At 36.6% G+C, this 24,775-nt stretch overlaps 3 protein-coding genes across 4 annotated transcripts; 2 read left to right on the plus strand and 1 right to left on the minus strand.

Moving 5' to 3' along the window:
* Positions 1 to 1,742: 1,742 nt before the first annotated feature.
* LOC113050684 (prolyl 4-hydroxylase, beta polypeptide) lies at positions 1,743 to 15,228 on the plus strand. Its single transcript, XM_026213906.1, has 11 exons — positions 1,743 to 2,061; positions 3,088 to 3,294; positions 4,242 to 4,375; positions 4,460 to 4,597; positions 6,960 to 7,064; positions 7,247 to 7,372; positions 8,686 to 8,886; positions 10,333 to 10,453; positions 11,201 to 11,382; positions 12,383 to 12,487; positions 13,926 to 15,228. Exons 1-11 carry the CDS (start codon positions 1,923 to 1,925, stop codon positions 13,983 to 13,985), a joined length of 1,518 nt encoding a protein of 505 aa, XP_026069691.1. The 5' UTR covers positions 1,743 to 1,922; the 3' UTR covers positions 13,986 to 15,228.
* Positions 15,229 to 17,900: 2,672 nt separating this feature from the next.
* On the plus strand, positions 17,901 to 19,460 carry LOC113050685 (protein phosphatase 1 regulatory subunit 27). The gene is made up of 3 exons (XM_026213907.1): positions 17,901 to 18,333; positions 18,625 to 18,775; positions 18,892 to 19,460. The coding sequence occupies exons 1-3, from the start codon at positions 18,102 to 18,104 to the stop codon at positions 19,010 to 19,012; spliced, it is 504 nt and encodes a 167-aa protein (XP_026069692.1). The 5' UTR covers positions 17,901 to 18,101; the 3' UTR covers positions 19,013 to 19,460.
* Positions 19,461 to 23,681: 4,221 nt separating this feature from the next.
* anapc11 (APC11 anaphase promoting complex subunit 11 homolog (yeast)) lies at positions 23,682 to 24,772 on the minus strand. 2 transcript variants are annotated; one of them, XM_026213911.1, is made up of 4 exons: positions 24,637 to 24,772; positions 24,157 to 24,270; positions 23,851 to 23,992; positions 23,682 to 23,729 (listed from the first exon to the last, which is right to left on the minus strand). In XM_026213911.1, the coding sequence occupies exons 2-4, from the start codon at positions 24,263 to 24,265 to the stop codon at positions 23,714 to 23,716; spliced, it is 267 nt and encodes an 88-aa protein (XP_026069696.1). In that variant the 5' UTR covers positions 24,266 to 24,270; positions 24,637 to 24,772; the 3' UTR covers positions 23,682 to 23,713. The 2 variants fall into 2 exon arrangements, with proteins under 2 accessions (XP_026069696.1, XP_026069697.1); XM_026213912.1 differs by lacking the exon at positions 23,682 to 23,729 and having other exon boundaries at positions 23,847 to 23,992.
* Positions 24,773 to 24,775: the final 3 nt, after the last annotated feature.

Below are 24,775 nucleotides of genomic sequence, written 5' to 3' on the forward strand. Positions count from 1 at the left end.
AAAAATGGAGTAAACATGGCAACAGCTATATTTTTATCCTTGATCAAAAGAAAAGTAATTTGCTATTTCCCAATACCCATATGTGGTTTGCATTGTGCTGATTAGAGAACAATAGCTTAACTAAATTTCTATGTCTCTGCTATTACTATAGCAACCAAGAGATGATCAGGTCCTTTGTATCTGCATTAAGTTTCATCTGATTTGTCCATTTGCCGATTTTGGTAGCTTTTATTATGATGACATGGTAAGTAAATCGGGAACTGCAACATTAATGATATGGGTTTTTACTTAATATTTCAAAACACTACATTAATCACGAGTTTACAATGCTGAATGAAATATTTTCCATATTGCCCTGTAAACTAGACAAAGCATTTATTTTCCTTAGCTGACAATTCTTTGTTAACCAAACAGAGTTAGTGTTAGTTCCTGTTACTAACACCTCTAAGCCAACAAGATCTCACCATACAGTTTGCTGATATTCTCTCTTGTGAATGTTTCTCTAGAGCAGAAAACCGTTTGAAAAACAGTCAGTTTACATGTGTAACATTGTGCCATTGTCATTGTAAAGTTAGCTATATCTCAAAGTTAGTGGGGTCACAGCATTTCTTGATAATAGCAACAGAAAGAAAAAAATCTGGTCCTGGTCTATCATCATCTTTTATTTCAGTGAAACCAGTTTTGAGGAAACTGAATTCCAGTTGCAAGGAGCCTGCACTGTGTTTTCTGTTTGTGGTCTTAAAATACTTTTCTTTCTTTACTTTTAGGTTCATGGCATGACATCACTGATAGCCAAAATGCAAACACTATTCACAGCTTAATTTATTAAATGCATAAGCTATATGTTATCTATCTCTTTTCAAATCAGACTGGGTGAAATATTATATGTTATTATTATTTTAATTTGTAAATCATGCTTATATTTAACCAAAATATGATAATAATGTACATACTGAGGTTAATGCATTTAGTCTATTTCAACTGTTTCAGACGTCTATTTCAAACGTCTATAAAATGTGTGATGCAAACCAACTGAACATAACACTATAGTGTATAACCACAGAAAGTCTGTGGTGAAAGAGATAGTGAGCCACTTCCTGTATCAGTTCATTATTTTATACACTGTTTTGCACAATTAACTGCATGCAAATCCTTAGTCTATGTGTTTGCACAACAGTATAATATTTTCTTTCTTTCGCACCGTTTTTACAATGAGAAATATCAAAAGGGGTATTTTAATTTAGGTGCACTGACTACTTTAATTTGGACTGCTGTGTTCTACAATAAGCCCATACATTTTAATTCTTGACTTGATAAAGTTATAGTGAAATGACCATTGTTACTAAAAGGATAGGATACAATTTTGAGTTAGGGTGTTTCCTTAGTACAGCCTCAAACATGCAAAGAAACCCTAAATGTAAATTTCGAATCCTACTATTGTTCAGGGATTGGCACATGAATTTTAAATAGAATATGCTCGCGTTCTTTCCTGAGTACTCAATCAAATTTATATTAATAAACCCAGTTATTTCGCCAGTTGCATCACGTAGCGACGTCTTCCCTTTCGCAGACATTTCTACAGGCGGAACGTCATGTTGCATTAATAATATGAATGAGCCACGCATTCGCCGTAGTAGGATTTGTTAATTCGTATTCGAGACTGGCAGTTTCACTTCCAGGTGCTAGGAGACGCGCGGTCCACTCACAATTCAACACGAACTGCATTCATCCTTATAAATGCGCATGCGCAGAAGCGTTGCCCTCTCTGTTTCCTGCACACATTGCCACGTAATTAGCGGCAGACACAACATTCAAGCGACACTTCAGACTTTTAAAGGTGAAAGAAGACCCGCCGCGCTAACACACTCCCCGGTTTCCATCACTGTTTTCGCTATAGCTGACTCGTAAGGAGGTCATCCGAGATGCTGAAGTTGTTGATTGTGTGCGCACTGGCCGCTATTAGCGCGGCTGATATCCCCGAGGAGGAGGACGTGCTCGTACTGAAGAAAAGTAACTTCGAGGAAGCGCTCAAAACTTACCCAAATATCCTTGTTGAGTTTTGTAAGTAGTTTGTTTGACTTGTTATTGCTGTGTTTATGTCCATGGCTTGTGCATAAGGAAAATACCAAACGAAACCAATTCTCAGTGAAATGGCATTTTTTTTTTATTCTTCGTTTTGATTTGCTGCAGCAATACTTAATCTCATGCGGTCGTAACTTAACTAACAAACATGTGCTAACCAAGTCTTAATTGAAGAACTGAGTCCGTATTTAGGGCGATAGTAGCCTTGGAATGGTAACTTAGCTCAGAGTTGCTTCAGTGTTTAAAATGGATAAACAAATGAAAAGCATTGACTTGCACTTTCAATTTTTCGAGTGCTTTGTTTTTCGGTTTCACCCACTTAATGCAAATGAGATGCAGTACGTTATGGGCAGGCATGAAAGAATTTTCAACCTGAAGACTTCTCAAACTTGTGCGTAACCGGGCTCCTGTGTTAATTTACTTGCGATTTATTGGCCTAAAGTCATTGGACGCTCTCAAAGTATTTCCTGGTAGAGGGAACTGATAGACTATAATGTTGGCCAGTCGCTGGAGTCCACGAGTGTTTCGTCATAATTAGAGGCGTGACATCGTGTAATATGGGCAGGACTTTCAGGCGGCCCTGCGCTAGGTTGACGTGTACATCAGTAAAATAAATTTTTATGCACATTGTTCACGTGAGAAGTGTTTTTAAAATCCACAAATTCAATGTAATGCAGTCTTTCATTTAGTATTTTTATTTGGTAAAAATTTAAAAAGGAGTATGATGCATTTGTGGATTTTTATAAGCTCCATGAACTTTAGACTTTACTCTTATGTGCCCTGTTGTGAGATGACGTGTTGATTAAGATTAGGGTAATTTTGACCTACTTAATAATTAATCCAGTTTTACTGGGTTTGAATACCTGATTAAAACATGCTTTTCAGTCAAACACACATTGACAAATTCCTTCTAATGTGGTTTGTGAGTACATTAATGTTAGTGACTTTACTTGCAGTGACTGTAAATGTCAGATTTATTGAACTAACTTATTTTGCTTCTTGCAGATGCACCATGGTGTGGACACTGCAAGGCCCTGGCCCCCGAATATGCTAAAGCAGCAGGTATGCTGAAAGCTGAAGGCGCAGACATAAGACTTGGTAAGGTGGATGCAACCGAGGAATCTGAGCTTGCTCAGGAGTTTGGTGTTCGTGGATATCCCACCATCAAGTTCTTCAAGGGAGGAGAGAAGGAGAACCCCAAGGAGTATTCTGGTGAGAGATCAGCTGCAATTTTTTTCTACATAATATACTTGGTCCTTTATGCACTACTAGACTATCTTTAGCTTTTGACTTTATCAATCATAATTTTAAACAAAACCAGATAGAAGTCAGTGAGTGTACAAACCGTTGTACCTGGTTTGTTTTGGTTGGATTAGCTTAAGTGTAACGGAGCTGTATGTATGCCATCTCAGTTTTAGACAGGTCAGTAGTCTGCATACCATGACTGTAAGTGCTAACTGCTGAAGACGTGCATGTCATTCTGTACGTGGAAGCCCTGCGTTCCAGCCTGTTTGTATAAGGCCCATCCCCCTTTCCTTCAACGTGCAGTTCTTCACGTTGCCTGTGGTCTGGTTGCTGTAGGCCGATCTCCATGACCATGTTTATTACTGTCATACTCCTGCAAACCAGACCAGTCTCAGCAAATGTAAATTCCAGGACTTTCAAGAGTCTTAAGCCCAAAAAAGAAAAAGAAAAAAAAATCCACACCCTTTTCAGATTCCTTGTGGGATTACAGAAAACACAATTCCAGAATTGTAATCTTTGTCTTATCCTTGATGGAAGGACTCTATCAGGGCGTCATGTGTTCTCGTAAGAACTCCGACTTGTTCAAAGGCTGAACCGTAGTTTAATTGTTGACGTGTTTCATTAGTAGTTCTGCTGAAACCAGTGTAGCGCGCTCTTCTCTTGTTTAAATGGAACATAAGACTAGCTTTGAAAATGTGACATGTCATTCGCATTATGTCAGTCCTGAATGGATGGGGATACATTGAATGAGCACTTAATTATTTTTGTTCATTGTTTAATTAGTATTTCTGTAACTCAAAGAGTAGAACATAATTAGCACACCAAGGTCACATTTTTTTGTTCATGTACAAGAGTTTGCTTGGTACCACAAGGTTCTTTTATCTCACGATGACATTTTAATGCTATGTCTACAGCTGGCCGACAGGCTGATGACATTGTCAACTGGCTGAAAAAGCGAACTGGCCCTGCAGCCATTACTTTAAGTGATGTGACACAGGCGGAGTCTCTTATTGCTGATAATGAGGTTGCAGTCATTGGGTTCTTTAAGGTAAATGTAATTTTATTTGGACAGCTAGTTTAGTTTTTTCTTTATTTTTTTACTAATTATTTTTTTTTTTTTCTTTCTCTGCAGGATGTTGAATCAGAAGATGCCAAGGTCTTCATTAAAACTGCAGAGGCTGTGGATGACATCCCCTTTGGCATCACCTCGGATGATGCAGTCATTTCAAAGTTTGAAGTTGCCAAGGATGGTGTTGTTCTTTTTAAGAAGGTATACATGTTCCCTGTTACTGTGTAACTCTTGACTAAATTTCAGAAGACTTGATTTGCTTATTAACTTATTAATTGGTAGTAACTTGGAGTGTGACAAGATATCAGGCTACAAGGTTTTGTGATATTAAAACGTAACAATATTTCTCAAGGTGAAAATCTGTTCCAAACAATGCCACAGCAGAACTGTTGTGCATCTCTGAGAAACACAGAGGCGTTCAAGCGATCAAGTGAACCATTCATAGCCACTTTCTGAATCAATCCATTTAAACAAAGGTTGAATGTATCACTTAAACGTGCAGATTAAGTCAGTGACTAGCTGCCAACTACTGGATGTTTTTCCTTTTTTTTTTTTTCCTTTTCTTTTTTTTCTCAGTGTTGAATCAAAAGATGCTTTTTGTACAATTTAGTTATTGTCTCGCACAATGATTTTAAATTGTATCTTTTGTGCTGTAATTTTTATTTTTTGATGGGAAAAAATGCAATTCCACTTTAAAAGATTTTAATCGCTTGATAGTCCGGTTTGTTAAAATTGTGTTAAGGTGTTCTGTTAGAAGGTCACTGCTTCAATCTGAATTTAGCTCACATATGGCTGATGCACAGTTGTAAGTTCTGACAAAACTTGTGTGAAATCATACAGGAGGAAAGCAAGTCAGTGCTTGGATACTGGGCTTACTGTAAGTGGCTTTCATTATAAGGCAATTTTCAAAATGTGCCAGCATTGTTTTGCATTGTGACTTTCATACAGATAAAAGAATATTTCTTAAAAATTCTTGTCTTCTGAGCTTAGTGTATTGTCACACCCCTAGTATTAGCAGGGTTTCTGTGTCTCAGGCTCGAATAGTGGCCTGGAAATTTAGTGCGACTCAAAAGTTGGGCCCTCGATGTTGGTTCTGTACCAAGCCCAATCATTTTTGAATGCAGCCCTGGGTAGTTGTATTAAAGTGTATTTAGACACATCAGTAGGATCAAAACAATCACAGGCTTTTTTATATATTTCCTGAATTAAACTCCCAAAGAAGTGACAACATTGTCAACTCAGTATCAGGCTTTTGAGAGGCTATTTAGATCATGTAATCCATAACAGTCCATAATTTTTCATGTCCGACGACTCAGTGCAGCCATGGTAACATGATCCTGCTGCACTTGTGATAGTCTCATCTGGCAACACAACTGCTGTTGATATTATTGGTCTTTGCTCAACCATATATTTTGTTTGCTGGTTCTTGCTGGTTTAAGCAGACCACCGATTTCCCCCTTGACCTTTGAATGCATTAGATAATGATGCTTTCGTTTATCAAGGTCAGTGAATCCGATCAACCCCTTAATATACTTTGTGCAACAAAATACTTTGTGGAGGGGAAGGCATTTAGACTCTTCACACATTGCTTACAAGAGCTGAGCACCACATCAGTGAATTTACTTTAGTGATGGTTCACAAATTAAAATTCAGTTGAAATTGACTGCTGAAATGTACTCCCATTAAGTTGTTCAAAACTTGTGAATTGCTTCTGTTGAACACAAGTCCCACTGCATTTGTACCATTGTCGTGTAACTACTAGATTAAGTATCAGGATCGAATAAAAACTGTTACTTTTGAACAGTATACAATACCTTTCAAATGTTCGACTTTTTTTTTTTTTTTTTTTTAAAGGCAAGGACTTTTTAAATGTAAGCATTTTAAACTGATAACTGAAATCTTTTGTAACGTTGTAAGTCCTTACTATTTTGAATAAATGCTGTTCTTTTAACTTTTTATTCAAAGAATCCTGAGGAGGAAAAAAAAAAGATCATCGGTTCCAAAAACATATTAATGGCTGATTAATATAAATGTCTGATGAAAATTTTGCTTTGACACCACAGGAATAATTTATATTAAATAGAAAGCTGTAATTTTCAAATTTACTTTAAAAAAACAAAACTAATGCGTAAAAAAAAAAAAAAAAATCTTAGTTTCCAAATGTTTGGTACTGTCATTGCCATGGTTTTATTTAAAGTATTCAATGGTTCTTCGTTCAGAATGTTAGCAATAGACAGAGCATGGTACTCCTGAGCTAGTTTGAGGTTCATGTTTCGCGCCCAGACACACACACTGAGGCAGTAAGGGCAAAAAGTTTCATACAAGAATGCAGCTGCTCTTTATGCATTCTATTAATGCCCACTGCATGTCGAATCTAGGATATTAGCTGCCCTATGGCCAGCAGCTGTTGCAGTCACGTTTCTATGCTTGAGTGATGCATAGTTCCCTAGTTAGCTCTCAATTACAGTGAGTTTGTTGCCATGTACACCAAAATATATTGTGTTGATAATATGTATTGAAGCTAAGCTAAGAGGAAATCTTTCTCTTATTTTTTGTTTTTCAGTTTGATGAGGGTCGCAATACATTCGAAGAAGAGATCAGCAAAGAAAATCTACTGAACTTCATCAAGGCCAACCAACTTCCCCTGGTCATTGAGTTTACAGAGCAGGTAAACTTTAGCAACACTTTTGGCTCTTGATGTATATTAATTTTACAGATGTGTGTTTGACCTGTTGCATACAGGGCTCAAGTTAACCTATTTATATTTCTATTGAAAACGTGAATGCATTTAAAGATTGTGAGGGGAAACAATGGGTTTGAGTTTTAATATTTTTTTTTTTTCTTTTGCAGACTGCTCCAAAAATCTTTGGAGGTGAAATAAAGTCCCACATCCTAATGTTTTTGCCAAAAACAGCCACGGACTTCCAGGACAAGATGGATCAATTTAAAAAGGCATCTAAGGGCTTCAAAGGCAAGGTGGGTATATGTGTTTGTGTGTGTGTGTGTATATGTTAACTTTTAACAAACAATATTATTTAATTTTAATTGCATTTAATTTGAAAGGATAAGGGTCTGTGACCCATTAAAAATACTAACATTTGTTTCCTGGGGATTAATTCTACATGCGCAAAAAGCATGTAATGCAATGAGGATTCACATTAGTGTTGGATGATATGGTCACTTTTCAAATTGCCATATCGTCAGCCTTTGAGATCGACGATGCACAATATTGAGCGTGGGTGGAGCAAGAGAGACTCTTTGTTCTTTTCGTAGCATAACTATTTATTTTAAACCATGCAGGTGCACGACAGAGCCTATGGAATCGCCAACAATTGAAAAAATATACTTTGGAACATAATGATAAACTAACGTTAAATATAAAAACTATTTAAAACTGCTAATTCATATATAGTTGGGCGCAACTGTCATATCGCTTGTCCTGTGACAAATTTTCTGCATCTGTGCACGGAAATTATCGATCTAAATTTTCTGCAAAATCAGTCAACGGTAAAAAATCAATAGTAGATTTCGTGTAAAGTTTTATTTAACACTAATATTGGACGTAGACAAACACGTTAAATGAAGTATTCAAAACTGGTAAGATTATATATTTGGAGTAAAGTTCAATTGAACTGCTTCATCAGTCATGCACTGTGCGCCCCATGACAAGCCTGACGCACCGCCACAGAAACATTTTTATTGTTTAATACATTAATAGGAGAATGAGCCTAATATAGTCTTGACTATCGAAAGCGACATCTGCTATAGTCAATACACGATATCATCGTCTGTCGGCATAGCCCTAGTCTTATCACTCGCAGTGCTTCTACAAACTATGCTGTAAAGCGTTATATCAGTACCGCCGTCATGTTATGCAAAACATTTTGATCTATGTGTATATTGAAACGTGAGTGAAGTAGGCTACATAATAAATAATTTGGCATTTACATTGTGAATACGTAAACATTTGATTTTGTTGAATGAGACCCAACTTAGGATTCGGTTTCGTTTTAGCCTAAATTTTGTATTTTTTTTTTTTTTTTTTTTTCTTTAAAAAAAATTTATACACGTGGCGTAAGACTATTTTAGCAATGCAGCAAACCTTCTAAAATATATATATATATTTTTTTAATGGTATAACTGGTAAAAATTCTTAAAGGTCAGTTAATGGTTAACCGGTTAATTAACTTCCTTTTATATATTATTATTATTATTTTTTTTTTTTTAAATGGTGTGTCAGTGTATGTTTCCTGGATATGTTAGTTTAACACAATTCTCTTTCTCCACAGATTCTCTTCATCTTTATTGACAGTGATGTGGATGATAATCAGCGAATTCTGGAGTTCTTTGGTCTTAAGAAGGAAGAGTGCCCAGCAATCCGCCTCATTACCTTAGAGGAAGAGATGACCAAATACAAACCAGAAACCTCAGAAATCACAGCAGAGAACATCATCACCTTCTGCACAGACTTCACAGAGGGAAAGCTTAAGGTGGCTGAGAACTTTGTTTAAACCTAAACCCGAACAAACAATGTCTGTGTTTGAAATTAGGAAATGAGTCTTTACGGTAGATTTAGTAGTTACTTTAAAATTGGCACTTAAAGGCAGGGTAGTAAAAAACTTTTTTTCCAAATTTGTTTAAACTTTATTTATATATCAATACATAATTAAAATGTAAGTACTCTGAAAAAGAAAGTATAAAAATCGAGTGTCTGTAGACCTCTCACGACTGTTTTAAAGACATTCTAAAGACATTTTAATTTCCATTCACTCCACCCCCTCCCTTCTGGGCTCCTTCCAAAGCCACGCCCCCAAAACACATGAACGCGCGACTCCGACCACTGAGCTGGAAGACGCATTATTTACCTGAGATGAGCGGAGAGGAAGGAGCACAGTGCATGTAGTGACATGTCAGAATCACATGCAATAAAAATAACTTTATAATAATAAAGATAAACAAGATGTATTTTAGTACTCACTATCAAGCTAGCATATTGATATTGGTAAAGTTTAAAATATATATTTTCTGATTCGCTAACGAGCTAGTTATCTATAAGGCAAAGCTAAAAACAGGTTGCATGATACACGCTTTTCCATTACCGTCATTGCACTGTGCTGAAGATGAATTTCGTGTAAGATTCATAACATATACGTTGTTCTGCATGTAAGAGTTTCCATGATGAAAGCATTGTTGACTCTGCTGAGGACTACACTCCAGAGACAAGTACCGCATCGTCAGCTCGAGAACAGGTCCGGGGTCGAGGGCGAAGCAGAGGAGGTCGTGCAAGAGGCCGTGCAACTAGGGTCCGAGGAAGTAGAGGCCGAGGACGGGGTGGTCGAAGTGCAGGGCAAGGAGCACTTGAGTTCCCTCAGTTCTCGCCATCGCTGGAAAGCCATGCCGATATTAAATCGCGTTTTATTTCTTTGTTTATCCACATACTTTGTTCATTGTCTTTTCTTGTACTGTTACTGTCTTCCTTTTTTTGCCTGGTTTGCCTTTACTAACTGCATAGGCTGGTACTGTGAATTTTGCTTGCTGTTTCTCTGCCATTGTTTTGGTATTCCTAGGATCCGTGCCTCTAGAATTCCTCAAATCAAACGTGCGTGCGCAAGTGGGCAGGTCATGTGTGGCAAAAGGGTGGTTGCCATGGTTGCGAGAGAGTGACAGTCGCCTAAGCCAATCCTATGTTTCGTCCCGAATGGAAATGAGCTGCGTTTAATACAGATTAAACGGTCTAGAGTTACTCGATTTTTGTACTCTTTTATCAGAGTACTTACATTTTAATTATGCATTGATCTATATAGAAAGTTTAAAAGAATTTGGAAGAATGTTTATAAATTTTTTACCTACCCTGCCTTTAAATGACTAAAGAAAATATGTTCTGTCTTTTTGGAATGATTGGGGTGTGTGTTTTGAATGATTTTAATGTCTTTCAGCCTCATTTGATGAGTCAGGACATTCCTGACGACTGGGACAAGAACCCTGTCAAGGTCTTGGTGGGCAAAAACTTTGAAGAGGTTGCCTTCGACCCTGCTAAGAATGTCTTTGTAGAATTTTGTACGTATTTTTTCTCCATTATATAAATTTTTTTTTTTTTTTTTTCTTAGATTCTGTGGTCTTGAATATTGCTTGTTCCATTTTAGATGTCTGACCTCTTGTTTTGAGAGATCACTTTGCCTGGCATATTGCCTGATTTATTTTGAAAGTTGGATTGCTACCCCTCCCAATAGCCTGGCATTGTAAACACAGATTGCTGTATCTGTCAAAACATACTGCTAATCCTGGAACGGGGCAGGATACCCACAGGATACTTACTTGGAGATCTCGTTCCTATATGTCCTGAACTTGCTATAATGGGAACGAGTGAGAACTTCACAATTTGGCACCTCTTTTGTAATTACCTCTAAAATATATATATATATATATCTCTATCTCACCAGTATCAATGATTACTTGTTCCTTTGCAGTTATATTCAAGCTCCAGTGGCGCTTTGTATAGTCAAGTTGTCGGCCCAAGTTTACATTTATACAACATGTAATCACATTTTTATGATTATATCCATGTTGCATGTCTTATGTTTTGGAGAGCAAGTGCAACAGCTTCTAGAGATCTTAGTTTAATTAAAACGACAGTTCTGTCATGTACCAAATTATGATTTCTTTCTACGGAGTACAAAATAATATATCTTTAATCCAAATGCAAATCTAGAGACTTTATCCAATTAAATGGTTTATTTACTCTAATTTTGGCCTGTTCATCATACAAAGTGACCGTAATGCATTCCACTTGCTTTTTCTATCCAGATGCCCCATGGTGTGGTCACTGTAAGCAGCTGGCCCCTATCTGGGATCAGTTGGGTGAGAAGTTCAAAGACAATGCAAACATTGTTGTGGCCAAGATGGACTCCACAGCCAATGAGATTGAAGATGTCAAAGTGCATAGCTTCCCCACACTGAAGTTCTTCCCTGCTGGCGATGACCGTAAGGTAAGGTCATGAGAACATCTGTTTTAGGTGTATTTTTAGCACAATATAAATTTTTAAAGATTATCAGATTATCGATATACATGGGGCTGGTCTGTATGTAGGATATTAATATTCAATGCTTTATGATAAAGCATCAATGCAAAAAAATGCCTATGGGGTTGTTTCAGTATCAACTTTTAACATAACATTATCTTACAAAGAATGCAGTGTCTTTCAGCTGAAAATGTAATTTTTTGAAGTCTTTTTAGTTCTACCTGGAAGAGACGGAATGTTTTATGTAATTTCTGGAAAAAAGTTGGATGATATTTTTATGTGTTTTATGCATGTCTAATCTGTATGTGAAACTTTCTGTGCTGCCATTTTGGCCAAGACTCCCTGGTAAAAGAGCTTCTCTCTTATCTCAATGGGATAATTCCTGGTAAAATAAAGGATGATTATGATAATATGATGGTTTTTTTATTTTTTTTTATTAAAAATTAAATCCATGATCAAGTCCAAATTAACTCCCCACATGATATTTTGTAAATCTGTTAGAAATTGCAAACAAAGCAATTTGCTGATAATAATTAGCCTAAAGACTTTGAAATGGTCAGATATAGCTTGCCTCACAACATGTGCAAAGGAAGCAAGACGTTCCCGAACCCAGTGAAATTCACTGCTTGTCAAGATCCTGGGAGCTCCTGGGGTGCTGCATGGATCTAAATTTGTAATCTAGAAATGAAAACCCCATTGTGTCCAAATTATGCTTTGAGGAAACGGAGCACTTACTAGAGGACGTGTTGACCAAGATCACCATGTAATTGTTGTTAAATGAGTGATGGGTAAATTATTTTATTTTTTTCTAAATCTAGAGCCCAGTTTTGCAAGGTCACACAGCTATGACCAACCCCATAAAAAGTTACTTATGTTTTAGCAAAACTAATGCTGCATTTGAAAGTTATCTGGATAAGTTATAATAATAAATGGTGTGTGTTTTAGTTATTATTTTCTTCTCTCGTAGGTAATTGACTACAATGGTGAGAGAACGCTAGATGGATTCACAAAGTTTTTGGAGAGCGGAGGAAAAGAAGGTGGAGCACCAGCGGGAGATGAGGATGAGGAGTCTGTATGTATAATTTGGTTGCATTTTTTTTTCTTCAGTCGTTTGGTTTAACTTATTAACATTTTTAGATTTCATACTATAAATATACCATACCATAATTTCAATTAAAAATCGGGCAGCTCTGGCCACAGACAAATCTCTTTTTGCTAAGTTGATGCGTTTCTTCACTAATTAAACTTTGGATGTGCAATGCGTTTGCACATAAATGGGGGGAGGTATGCATTGACCTAAAACTTTACCAATAGTTGGCATGATTAATGATTGTAAACTTGAGTTTGCTTATGGATCTGCAGTTGTTTGCTGTCTGTCTCATGGGCATTCCTGGTGCCCGTCCTCCTCTGCAGAGGGTAAAAGTCCCTGTTGCAAATCTCATTCAGGCACTTTCCAAGAACCTGAATGATTCAGAGTGTGGCCCAGTTTCTCCAACTTTGAAGTTTTAACTTGATTCAGGGAGATGTGTGTGCACATCAGATGCAAGCATTTACATTATTTTCAGTTTTTTAAAATAATTTTTTTATGCTGATTTCCTTAATTACTGGCACCCCAATGAAATGCCTCAAAAATAACTGCCTACTGCATGGCCCTTTGCTTCTGAAGCCACAAAGGATAAACCTTTTGACACTTTTTATCATTAGGACATAATTGGTATTTGTTTTTGCAAGTATAACGACTGTCATTTGCTAACAGTTTGTTGTGCACAAATTAATATCAATCCATAAGGAATGCAGTAGTATAAAACTGGTCCGGGAGTAATTGAATTTTTTTTTTTTTTATATATCACGCAGTCTGGGTAATGAAATGGAGAAGCATTTCCTTCAGTCTCTCCTTAAAATCTTGACGTGAACCCTTCTGTGAGGTCTGCTTTTCAAATATCTAAAGTTAGCATGGGGTGGGTGATCCAACCTAAATATCGAGAAAATATCCAGACTGGATAGTCTATGGATATTAACTATTTTAACAATATATTGCAATATAAAGACCATATAAAACCATCCAAAGAAATATTTCTAGGAAGTTTAATTTTAGAATATTTATCATCGCCACTAATGCTCAACACAACTGTTATAGCAGCTTACCTTCCAGTGCCCCCCACCCCACCCCCCACCACCACCACTGACTATACCAAGTCAGGCAACACTAGCTAGTCCGCACGTCCCAGCTATGAGGAAAGGAATTTGCAACTGAACACTGCTGGTCAAAACATATCTCAGACCTCTGAACGTTTCCTGGCGGCTGCACTTGCTTTGCAACAGGGATTACTGGCACGTTTCTGTCAAGTTTTGCTGAGTTGAATTGAAGTCATGCTAGTACACATGGCTTTATGGTAGGGATCGCTATGATTGGGTGTGATAACATTTGTTTCAGTGAGCAGACATTCGAGTTGTTGCCATTGCACTAACATGTGTCTTTACATGTATTCTAAAAATATTTCTTTCCACAGGATCTGGATCTTGATGAAGCAGGGGAGGATGATTCAGATGTGGATCACGATGAGCTATAAGAGTCAGGAGGAAAAGCGAGACAAACCCCTTCACCACCACCACCACCTCCACTTTAAACCTCTCCGTCTGTGAACACTAAAGCATTTCCTAACTAATCAAACGGCCACCGGGCATTACAGGGTCCTCTGTCAGCCAGTAGTCATTAACAGTCCAACCGAACCATCTGCAGCCCAGAGAAGTGCCTCTCTGCCTACTTTCTCTTTGAAGTCTTTTACTGTACGGTTCTTTTTGCTTTCAAGTGTATTTTGTTTTTAGTTATAATTCTAATGGTAATCTCTTGAACTGCTCTTTATACCTGCCCACTGCCTCCTTTTGTGATCTGGGAGCTCAGTGTTAAGATTTAGCAGTTTAATAATGGAAATACTTGTCTGATGAAGGAGGGGGAAAGCCAGTTATTTTGCCTTAATTCTGTGATCTGAGTGAGTGGACATTTCGGGGCAGAGTGGCTATATGTCATACACCATTGGCTGGACATAAAATAATAATGGCTGATATTAAAGTGTGAACAAAACTTAGCAGAGACCAAACTGAGGTACCTTCCCTGTTTCAATCGTCAAATCACGTTTTCATATTCCTTATTTTCCAAATTAAGTTGCTACTGAATTATTTTTAAAGCTGTAAAAGTGGAGAACTTTTATTTAATTTTATATTTCAGTTATCTTTTTTTTTAATATTACATGCAGAAGGGCCCAGGAATGACACTTTTGTTGAATTACCTGGGGGAGAGTTGGCACTCTCAGCTTTCTGGTCATCTGAGAAGATGATTTGAAACCTTGTTTAGCACTTAATTCAGTGCCATCAGAGATTCCATATCAGTTACTGAAATGAAGATTTATCATCTTTTAAGGACAAGAACTCTCCCATACCCTGCCTGCTTTCCATCGCTTTAGTGGAAGATTCCTTCCAACCCGAAGGTATGCCAGTTGATGACGGGGAGGAGAAAGTGTGCTTGTAACCAACTTAAACAGTCTTTTCCCCTTTCTTATGCCAGGGTTCAGGGTTGTGTGTGTGTGTGATTTGGTTAACCCTCATGTTGTCTGTCTTTATTTTTCTAGGAGGGGTGAATTTCAGGGGTGGGTTCCTAAATCCTCCCTTAACAGAGAGGGAGGGTTTTGGAATTCTATTGGTAAGGATTTGGGTTTTGAAATTGGTCAACATGTTTGAGACCAAGCATTCCATTGCATTGCATTGAAATTGATTAATGTAAACTGGTGGCCAAATAAACCACAGAATGGTGATAAATGTGTATGGTCTTTTATTTAATTGTTGTTTAGACCCTATGCCAGACCGCTCCTCATCTAGGCCCTGTGAGCAGTCAAAATATTTATGGAGCAATATGCAGTTTCCTGATGTTTGGTGCAGGTTTTTTTTTTTTTTTTTTTTTCTCATAACCCTAACACAAAACTTATCTATTCTCCCCATCCCTATTTTTTTTTTCTTTCCCCATATAGACCCATATCTTCTGGTTGATAAATTACTTCCAATGGTTAGCTCATATATTTGTAAAGCTTATTTCAGACCGTGCTGCGGTTAGGTTTCACCTGGCTTTACGAGGTCTTTCAATGTCCTGGTCTCCTTGGCATTTTATCTTCTTGCTCAGTGATCCTGATTTTATAGCAGTTATTAATGATCATATTGATCACTGGGCGTTTTAGCTAAAACTATTTGGGAGGCATGTATTAAGGGAGGAAATGATTTCCGATTCAGCTACTAATGAAAGGAGCGCTAATCTTTCTAACACTTGACAGATTTCCAGTCTAAATGTGTTAATTCTACTAACTACAAGACTTAAGTTTACTCAAATTTTCACTTCCATTGGGTCATAAATTAATCCGCTAACTATTAATGTGCTTTGCATTGATCCTGATATTTCCTCAAATTTATTAGGCCCTTTTACATTAGATGAAATTGATTGCTCTTAGTCGAATGCAGAATGGCAAATGCCCAGGGCCTGATGCCGTTCCTGCAAAGTTTTATTAGGGTTTTATTTTTTTTAATAAAGATTAATTATCTCTTTGACATGTCATGTTTAAGAAGTCCTACAGCTCCGGTATCCTCCCTCATGCTTTATTTCAGGTTTCCCTTATTCTTAAAGATAAAGATCATTCTCAGTTCAGTAAGTGAATTAATGCCCATCAACACAGCCTCCTTGGATTATTTATTAACACTCCTGCCTTTCAAACCTTCTTTTCACCGATTTAAATATTTGGGCATATATATGTGTGTATATATATATATATATATAATGTATATATGTGACAGTTTTTCAGATTTATTTGAACACAATTTTGTACTGTTGCTTAAGTCTTGCACAGGATTTTAATAATTGGTCTCCTTCCTATATCCCTGATAGTTATAGGGTTAATTGTATTGAGTGTGTTCCCAATATTTGTTGCACTTGATGGCTCGACTTCTACTTTTCTCTGGGAAACTAAAAAAAAAAAAAAATCTACAAAGGCAAAACCATTGGATGGTCTGACTCTTCTTAATTTTCAAACGTTATTTGGCACAAAATATACGCTCTACTCTGTATTGGTTCCATTCAAGCAGCTTTGTCCATCCCCCTTCCTGGCTGCACATTGATAATGTCTCGTAAGTTCTCCTCCCTGGCTGCTCTTTTATGTCTGCCATATACATTGTCCCAAATGAAAAATTTAAATATCATTGTAAAAAAAAAAAAAAAAGACTTAAAATTTTGGCCTTCATAATACCCTCTTATTGTCCTCAACACATTCTAACCCTTTGTTTTACCCCTCCATTTTGGACTGTGCTTATGTTTCCTGGAGGTATTGGTTTCTATTGCTAAGCTCTATATCAAAAGTGTTTTTACATTTATTATTAATATTATTTTTTATATATATAATTTTATCTCTTGGTTTAATATTACTAAAAGCCTTTTTTTTCAGATATTTACCAATTTGTGACTATGCAAATGTACTTCTCCCTTCAGATTTGGAGACCATTCTGGGTGTGGATTGTTGTTTAAAGGCCACTCGTTTATATTCATTAAAGTAGTGAATATAATTTTTTATTGGCAATTTTTCTCTGATAACTTATGCATTGTCTGGTCACTCTAATTCAAATGTTCTGGCCCTGCTATTCTTTTGGATGCAATTTTTGTCTTGTCAGCCATTACCACTTTGAATATCCCACTGTGTTCAATTACTGGTTTATGGGGTTCTCCCACCTAGCTACTCTTTAATTCTCATTTCTCAGACTTTAACCTTTAAACTCTTTTGGCTAGGCATTTAATTCTGTTGAACTAGTGGAGCCCTCACCCTCTATCTTACACTCACGGACTAAGAGATGTTCTTAATTTCATGAAAGTGGCAAAAAAAAAAAATATATATATATATATATATATATATATATTTTGTGTGTGTGTTTTTTTTTTTTTTACCCTGTGTTATATTCAGAACATGTAGAAACTTCTGGACCTAAGTAATAATAGTGGCTGAGTAATAATAACTCAGCTCCCAAAATAGAAATTCAGGTAGATTTAAAGTAGAAAACACTGTCAGGCCTGCTGTCAGAGATCATGACATATTAATGTGATTAAACAGTCCTCTGCAAATAGAGCAAGAGCATAAACAAAGATAAACAGCAAGCTGTTTATTCAAGTGTTATTTTCAAATTCTAATTGTGACCATCAACATGTCCTTCATGGCCTTCACGTTTGGCAGGCCATACTTATAAGCCATTTTTATAGCCCTTTCACTGTGGAGGAGTTGGGGAGGGGAAAAGACTTGCTTTAAATGTGGTGTGTGAAAACAAGCTGAGGTCATGGATCTCATTGCTAAGTTGGCTGAGAACTGTAGGGGTGTGACTCCTGGTCACTCATCCTCCAATTCAGTAATCTGAGCTATGAGATGACAGTCTCTTAATTTAGTCAAGAGGGGGGTATATATAGGGTACACATAGAGCCCTGACATCAGACCAACTTCTGAACGACTATCTAGGAAGGTACTATACGCCAAGAGACAAACAAACAACCAGACAGCTGCAATTTTCAAGACAAGCACCTTGGAAAAGAAGAAATTCTGAAGACCTCTGATTGTGCTGAACATTGAGAATTGGAATATCTCATCCAATTTTAGGAACAAGAACATCAAAGAATGAAGTACTATCAGTGTCCAGTTTCCCAGAAGATGTGCTATGAGGGGTGCAAACCAAATGCCACTAGACCAGTATCATGCTTTCATTCACAGCCTTCCATCAAACCTGTTCGCAATGTTCACTTTCCCAACGATATAGTTTTTCAGGATTATGTCCGTGAAGGAGAGCTGGAGAGAATCGGACGCTTCATTAGAACCAAAAGAGTGAATCTGGACACTATCTATCATTCAGGTAGGAAAATCAACTACTTGATTACTCAACTGGACCAGCTATGGAAAGTAAATCTTTGTTCAGACTCAACTATATACTCTGCATGCAAGTAATTAAAATGCAGTTATGAACCCAAAAACATTTCCTGGTTACTAATACAGACTATTTGTCCTAATAGTTAGCAATACCATTTTTTGTCTAGGCAGCTCTGTCTATTTGATATCATAATCAAAATTGTCTGAAGCTTTAATCCACTGATAATTGAGCTGTCTGAGCCTGTCCTTTAACATTTTCTCCTTGCTGATTGCCCAGGCATGGCAGCCATTCATGAAGCAGTCCTATCTGGAAACCTGGAGTGTGTGAAGCTTCTGGTAAACCTTGGGGCTGACATCACCCAGAGGGACGAGGATGGATGGACTGCCCTCCATATGGCCTGTAGTGATGGCTTTCCAGAAATAGCGAAGTAAGCAGATTTCTTAATTTAATGTAATGTAAAATGTGCATGATTAGTGGACCCAAATCTGTTAAGAAACTGGTGAAAGATTTAAAGAAAGTTTTGTTGTTGTTTGTTTGTTTCAGGTACTTGCTTTCTTTGGGTGCAGACACTGAGGCTGAAAATGACTGTGGGGAGAAGCCTGCTGACCTCATTGACCCAGAAAGCAAAGAGCTGCTTGAACTCTTTGGCGTCGGTGGTGACTGATCTTGCCTGACACTGAAGTTCTGATTGCATTCTTCTTTTATGCCATTTGCCACGTTAAAGGGATAAAGCCAGAAAAGGTGTGGAACAGGCACTGTGTATGCAGTGGAGCTGGTAGTTGAGACACCTTGACAGAGTGTCCAGTCATAATTGTCTGGTCCTGCGCATTAGGACCAGGGACAGTGATAGGATGTGAGCTGTACTTGCCTCCGGCAGGAAGGAACTCTTTCAGAGTTGAAAATGCAGTGTGTTCTTGCTGTATGCTAATGACAGTCAATTTGTTGCTTTTTTGAGACATGATTTTTAAGTAGCACATCAATGCACAGAGTTTGATAGCTCACTGTGATTGTAAGATTTTTAAAAAAATCAATTTACATATAAAACTTTACTGTACATAAAGTCTTAATTTTATACATGCCTGGATTAAATGTTTTTATACCTATACATACAAACAATGCTGCCTGATTTATTTTAGCTGTTGTCTGTGTCCATAGCTCCTCACACAGTAGACTTAATTAATATTACATAATGGGCTTCGGACTGAAAAATGTATTATGCATTTGGTCTTTCTTTTTTTGTTTATTTCCAGCTTTTCAATGTAAAACCAAATATTTGTATGCCACTTGTTTTGAATGAAATAGTGTTGTATGACCCTTGTTATTGAAAGACATAAGTTTTGTAGAAACGTAAAAATCCTTCTGAAAGGCACAAACACGTTTGACAGTTTACCGAGGATGTGCTCTAAACAAACTAAAACTCTAAACGTTTCTACGAATCGGTTCCTTTGAAACACGTGATAAATGAATCCATAAACAGAGTCGGTGATTCTTCTACGGTTACATACGTGATTCAGCTTATACAAAAAACAATTTAAATACTACATTTACTTTTCGACCCATTGAATTTTTTTCGGTAAAATTCCACAAAGTTCACTCATTGTATCTCGGGTCAAAGTCAGACATGTCTTCAAGAGACAGTTCCGGGTTAAATGTGGCAATTTCATAATAAAGCACACTGGTTCAACCCATAGACTGTATAAAAACAATACAACCATAGATACGTACGTATATATATATATATATATATATATATATATATATATATATATATATATATATATATATATATCTTTGGGTCCAACAATTTCACATGTCGGTGGCGAACCGATTTTTTTTGTGATTCATTGAAAAGATCCGATTCAACAGAATGATTCGTTCTCCAATCTGACATCACTGATTGTCACCGCTGGACATATCATCGTACGTTGTTTTGACAAGTGTGTTTTTTTTTGGCTGGGACAACGGATTTCAACGCCACATTGTAAGTCTCAGATGCGCAAAAGCTGTAGTCACATTGACCTTAATATATTAGTCACGTTAGTATTGATCCCTTGTTTATGCATCGAGTGTTTTTTTTTTTTTTTGGAGGGTTTCTGGGTTTTGACGTTAGCCTGCCAAGCTAGCCGGGTATCATTTGCGAAAATATGTCGTTATGTTATCGGAAAATGTAAAAACACATTTGCTATTTTAGTGCCATTCAACGGCAAATTAGTATTTGTTTGTGAGACTGACCTTAAACTACGGCATAGTTTAGATTCCGAGCTAGTTGGCTGTTACAGTTTGAACTGAGCAGCTAGTATTAAAAATATTAAATAAACAATTCCCGAAGATAAGATTATTTATGTAATTAACTAAGATGGCAGCATATTTAAAAACTGACCAGCGCTAAAAGCTAAAACCAGCTACATTTCAGGTTTTAACCATGTAAAAATAATAATAGTAATAATAATAAACATATGTAAATACACATTTGTTTTGTGCTTTGACACTTAATAGAGAGCACAGCACACAAATAGTCAGGAAATTAACTCTTTAACTGTCAATTTAACAATAGTAAACTTGGATTTTGACAGTGTTGTTTGGCAGCTCTCCATCTTTAAAAATGGTTCAGAATTACAAACAGACAACTGGAGCTTCTTCCCCAACCAACACTGAGGAACTACTCACACCAGCACATGAGGAAAATGTGCGATTCATTCATTACAGTAAGTTGCCTCATAAGAAATATTTTCAAATGTCAGACACCCATCAAAATATCCTATTTCTATGAGAATTTTTTTTTTTGGGGGGGGTGAATTAAAATATCAACTCTTCCTCCAACAGCTTGGCAGCGCGTCATGAGAGAAATGCAGACATGCCAGGGAAATGAAAACAATAATCAGGGACCTCAGAAATATGTGGAGAGGACACCAAACCCTGCACTAAGCTGTATGTTCAACTGGTTGATTTATCCTGATGACTGTATTTTGTTGTTGAAGGAACATAAGAGTGATGAATAATATTGGTTGAAATATTTTGGCAAAGCTGTTTGAACAGCTGTTTTATTTATTTTTCTTAAATACCAAATTAATGAAAACTGATTTTTCCAAAGGCTTACCTGAAATAAGATGTTGAAAGTGCATGCATGCTCTCTAACTGTTTGTTTCTACTCTTCAGCTTTTACACCAGTGGACTTGAATGATATGAAAAGGAAAAACACACAAGACCCCAAAAAGTCTTTATGAAACTATTGGATTTATCCAGCATACAGACTAATACAGCATAAATATCTTGCCTGGTGCACTGATGTTTATTCAGGCCATTTATTTGCCAATCCCTAATATTTTTTAAATGATCAAAGTTGTTCACTGATAACATCTTTGACCTGTATTTAAGGACAAATGTTGCTGCTTCAAATATGTTCTTATAATCTCCATTGCATTTCATATAGCAAGTTTATTTGTATAGCACATTTCGTACAAAATGGTAATTCAAAGTGCTTTACATAAAAGAAAGTCAAATTCCAAACGGCAGTAAGCATCCCTATGCCCTACTCCCTTTGAAGGACAGGCCCTTGAAGTGCGTTCTTTGAAGGGTGCAGGACATTACTGTCTAGTATAAGCTTTTAGAACTCCTTTGGCAAAGGAAATGACTGACCAAATGCCAAAAGCTGCATGTACGTGCAGCATTCAGCACTTCATCAGTTGTTGCAAATAAATATTTCATATTATTATTATTTTATTCAAATATTGTCTAATTGTGTCTAATTTACTAGTGAACTTTTACAAAACTAAACTTGCTTACACTACCATCTTAAATCATATTTCTATCACTGGCAAAAAACATTTAGTATAACATTAAAGACAAATTCAATTCACCCTTTTCCACTTTTGATTGTATGTGAAGTCTCCTAACCGAAGATATCACAAGTGGAAATCACTTTTGTGAAGTGACCATTGCATGTTTCCTTCGATAGTGGACTTCTGGAAGGGCCCTTCAATTCAGTTGTTCACTTTTGTTTGGAACGTCCATACAAATGACGCCTCCTTCAAAAAAGTGCACTTCAAGGGCTCAAAAAAGCCATTGGGAATTTGCCCATAGAGTGCTACAGATGATGTATTTTTGTAGGTGACAAATTCCTGGATTTATCCATTGCAGAAAACAAGCTCTAAGACTAACAAAAGTTATTTCATTAAGTTTTGTTCATAATGATAATTTTCACATATTAACACAATTTAGATGTAGAGTATATTTCCTGTTCCTGTTTCACATTGAGACGTTTAATGACCCCCGAAATCCTCCTTTAGCCATATGTTAGCTCATTAAAAAATAAAAAATCTAAATTTTCTACAACATAAAATACTGATGATGTATTTTATGTTGTAGAAAAAGTTTGAGCCTGGGTTATCCTATTTCAGGCATTTAACCAAATACCCACTGAATTGAGGACAATAGAAACGAGAAACTCATTTTCAGGATTTAGCCTACAAAAATATGTCATCCCTACATCACTCTATTTATGCTATTTTAAAAACGCATCAAAGTGTACGTCAAAAAGCATGTTTTTTTTTATCTATGATTTTTAACATCAAAACAACAAAATAATTAACGAAACAAAATATACAAATCTTTTTTTTTTTTTTTTTTAAAGTAGTTATACTACGTTGCAACAAAATTAATAGATTGGAGTACAATTTGCTCATAGGTAATGTTCTGAACCCAGTATCTAGAGACTTATTTGTATTTCTTTTATGTTAATAAACTTAGGAAGTGGCCAATCATATCTAGAGGTCTGTGATTAAGGGAAGCGTATGGGGAAATGTGCTATATATTTGAAGTTTTTTATTCCAAGCCTACCATTTGAATTAACCATTTTGATGATATGCAAACACAGAAATGGTAATTGTGGGGCAATTTGAATCAGTGGTTCAACTTTCCTCACACCTTATTTTAGTCCTCTGATATATAAAATGTTATTTTCATGTAGCTCTATTCCTCTGAATAAAGTATAGATTCTGAAAAACAATTAAATATAGACACGTAGGAAAAAGAAGGTATGAAGGTAAAAGAGTTGATTCAATTTTAAAAAATATATATAATTGTGTGAATTTCATGTCAGTTATTGAAGATATGCACAAACACATACCATTGTAAGTGTCCTGTAACATTCTGTACTGTGTTCATAATTTAAAATTACTGTTCCTTGGACTGCAAAATTCTGTCATTTTATCTGTAATGTCAGCTTCTTTTTTCAAAACCATACCATGTATATTTTCATTTTGTGGGATATTTAATCACAAAACTACATTTGTACGATGTAAAATATACTATTGTATAAAAAACATACAGAAGAATCAATCTGAGAGTGTGAATTTATTTAATCTCCTCAGGAAGTGTCTCCCCTGAAAAGGAAAAAAAAAAAAAACCTTAATTACTGTGATAGAAGTTGTCCAAAAATCATATTTAAGAATATATACAGAGATCACAGTGAAAATCCAGGTGTTGCCTGATGGGCGAGCTCACTCTTTAAATTTCCACTCCTGACGGCACATTGGGCACTGCTGCTGTACTTGCTGAGAGTTTAGCCACTTCAGGATGCAATGCATGTGGAAACAGTGAGAGCACTGACCCCAAACCAAAGGGCAATCATCTCCTGGGACCTTACCTGTTAAAACCAGAGAGTACATTTCATTTTATTACGTTGAATATGTTTTGTTCAACTACACAGAACAATTTAAAATGAAACAGTAACAGGATTTCATGACAAAATGGCACACACACAAAAAGGCACAAGTGGCAGTCTAGGTAAAGTTAAATCGGGTTACCCACAATCTGGGCAGCAGCCGTTGAAAGGTGCTCTGCAGATGCCGCAGTTCTCATCGTTGGCTACCCACAACCAGGACGCCACACCATTCCACTGCTTTATTTTAACCTTCATCTCTCCTGGAAATTCACAAAAAACAGAAGAGACTGCACTCAAATATTTTTATAGGCTCCCTGGATTTGCTGAATGAAGCTCATGTTCATGTACATGGTACTTGAAAGGAATTCTAAATGACTAAAATACTACAGTAACGTTACATGTCATGAAACCGCTTTTCATGGTCATAATACTACGACACATCACTGTACTATTATGGTATTATTCTTTTTCATGTTTTTTGTTAGAAGTGATTGACATATCCACTCATGTCAGCTAATCTATGAATGAAACTCTGGCCTGTTAACACGAACGTAATACGAAAATCTAAACGTAGCGTTTCCATGTATGATAGAGAGCATATAATTTAACAGGGTTAAAATACTGACCGACAGGAGTGTAATCATTGATCAAGCTCACTATATTGATTTCCTTGTATCCATTCTTCGTAGTAAGTGTGCACTGCCTCTTGAGCTCCGCTTTCTTGGCGCTGTCTAGAGCCAGTTGAAAGCACAACACTGCCACCTA

The sequence above is a fragment of the Carassius auratus genome, chromosome 31 (assembly GCF_003368295.1).
Source record: "Carassius auratus strain Wakin chromosome 31, ASM336829v1, whole genome shotgun sequence".
Lineage (NCBI taxonomy): Eukaryota > Metazoa > Chordata > Actinopteri > Cypriniformes > Cyprinidae > Carassius > Carassius auratus.

What these genes read in the sequence shown, in the direction of transcription:
- anapc11 (XM_026213911.1), bottom strand. Translation starts at nt 24,265, where the DNA reads ATGAAGGTTAAAATAAAGCAGTGGAATGGTGTGGCGTCCTGGTTGTGG. An exon ending in CAACGGCTGCTGCCCAGATT is followed by an intron (nt 23,993 to 24,156) that starts GTGGGTAACCCG and finishes TGGTTTTAACAG; the next exon opens with GTAAGGTCCCAGGAGATGAT.
- LOC113050684 (XM_026213906.1), top strand. Translation starts at nt 1,923, where the DNA reads ATGCTGAAGTTGTTGATTGTGTGCGCACTGGCCGCTATTAGCGCGGCT. An exon ending in CAGTCATTGGGTTCTTTAAG is followed by an intron (nt 4,376 to 4,459) that starts GTAAATGTAATT and finishes CTTTCTCTGCAG; the next exon opens with GATGTTGAATCAGAAGATGC. An exon ending in GAGATGAGGATGAGGAGTCT is followed by an intron (nt 12,488 to 13,925) that starts GTATGTATAATT and finishes TTCTTTCCACAG; the next exon opens with GATCTGGATCTTGATGAAGC.
- LOC113050685 (XM_026213907.1), top strand. Translation starts at nt 18,102, where the DNA reads ATGAAGTACTATCAGTGTCCAGTTTCCCAGAAGATGTGCTATGAGGGG. An exon ending in GGACACTATCTATCATTCAG is followed by an intron (nt 18,334 to 18,624) that starts GTAGGAAAATCA and finishes CTGATTGCCCAG; the next exon opens with GCATGGCAGCCATTCATGAA. An exon ending in GGCTTTCCAGAAATAGCGAA is followed by an intron (nt 18,776 to 18,891) that starts GTAAGCAGATTT and finishes TGTTTGTTTCAG; the next exon opens with GTACTTGCTTTCTTTGGGTG.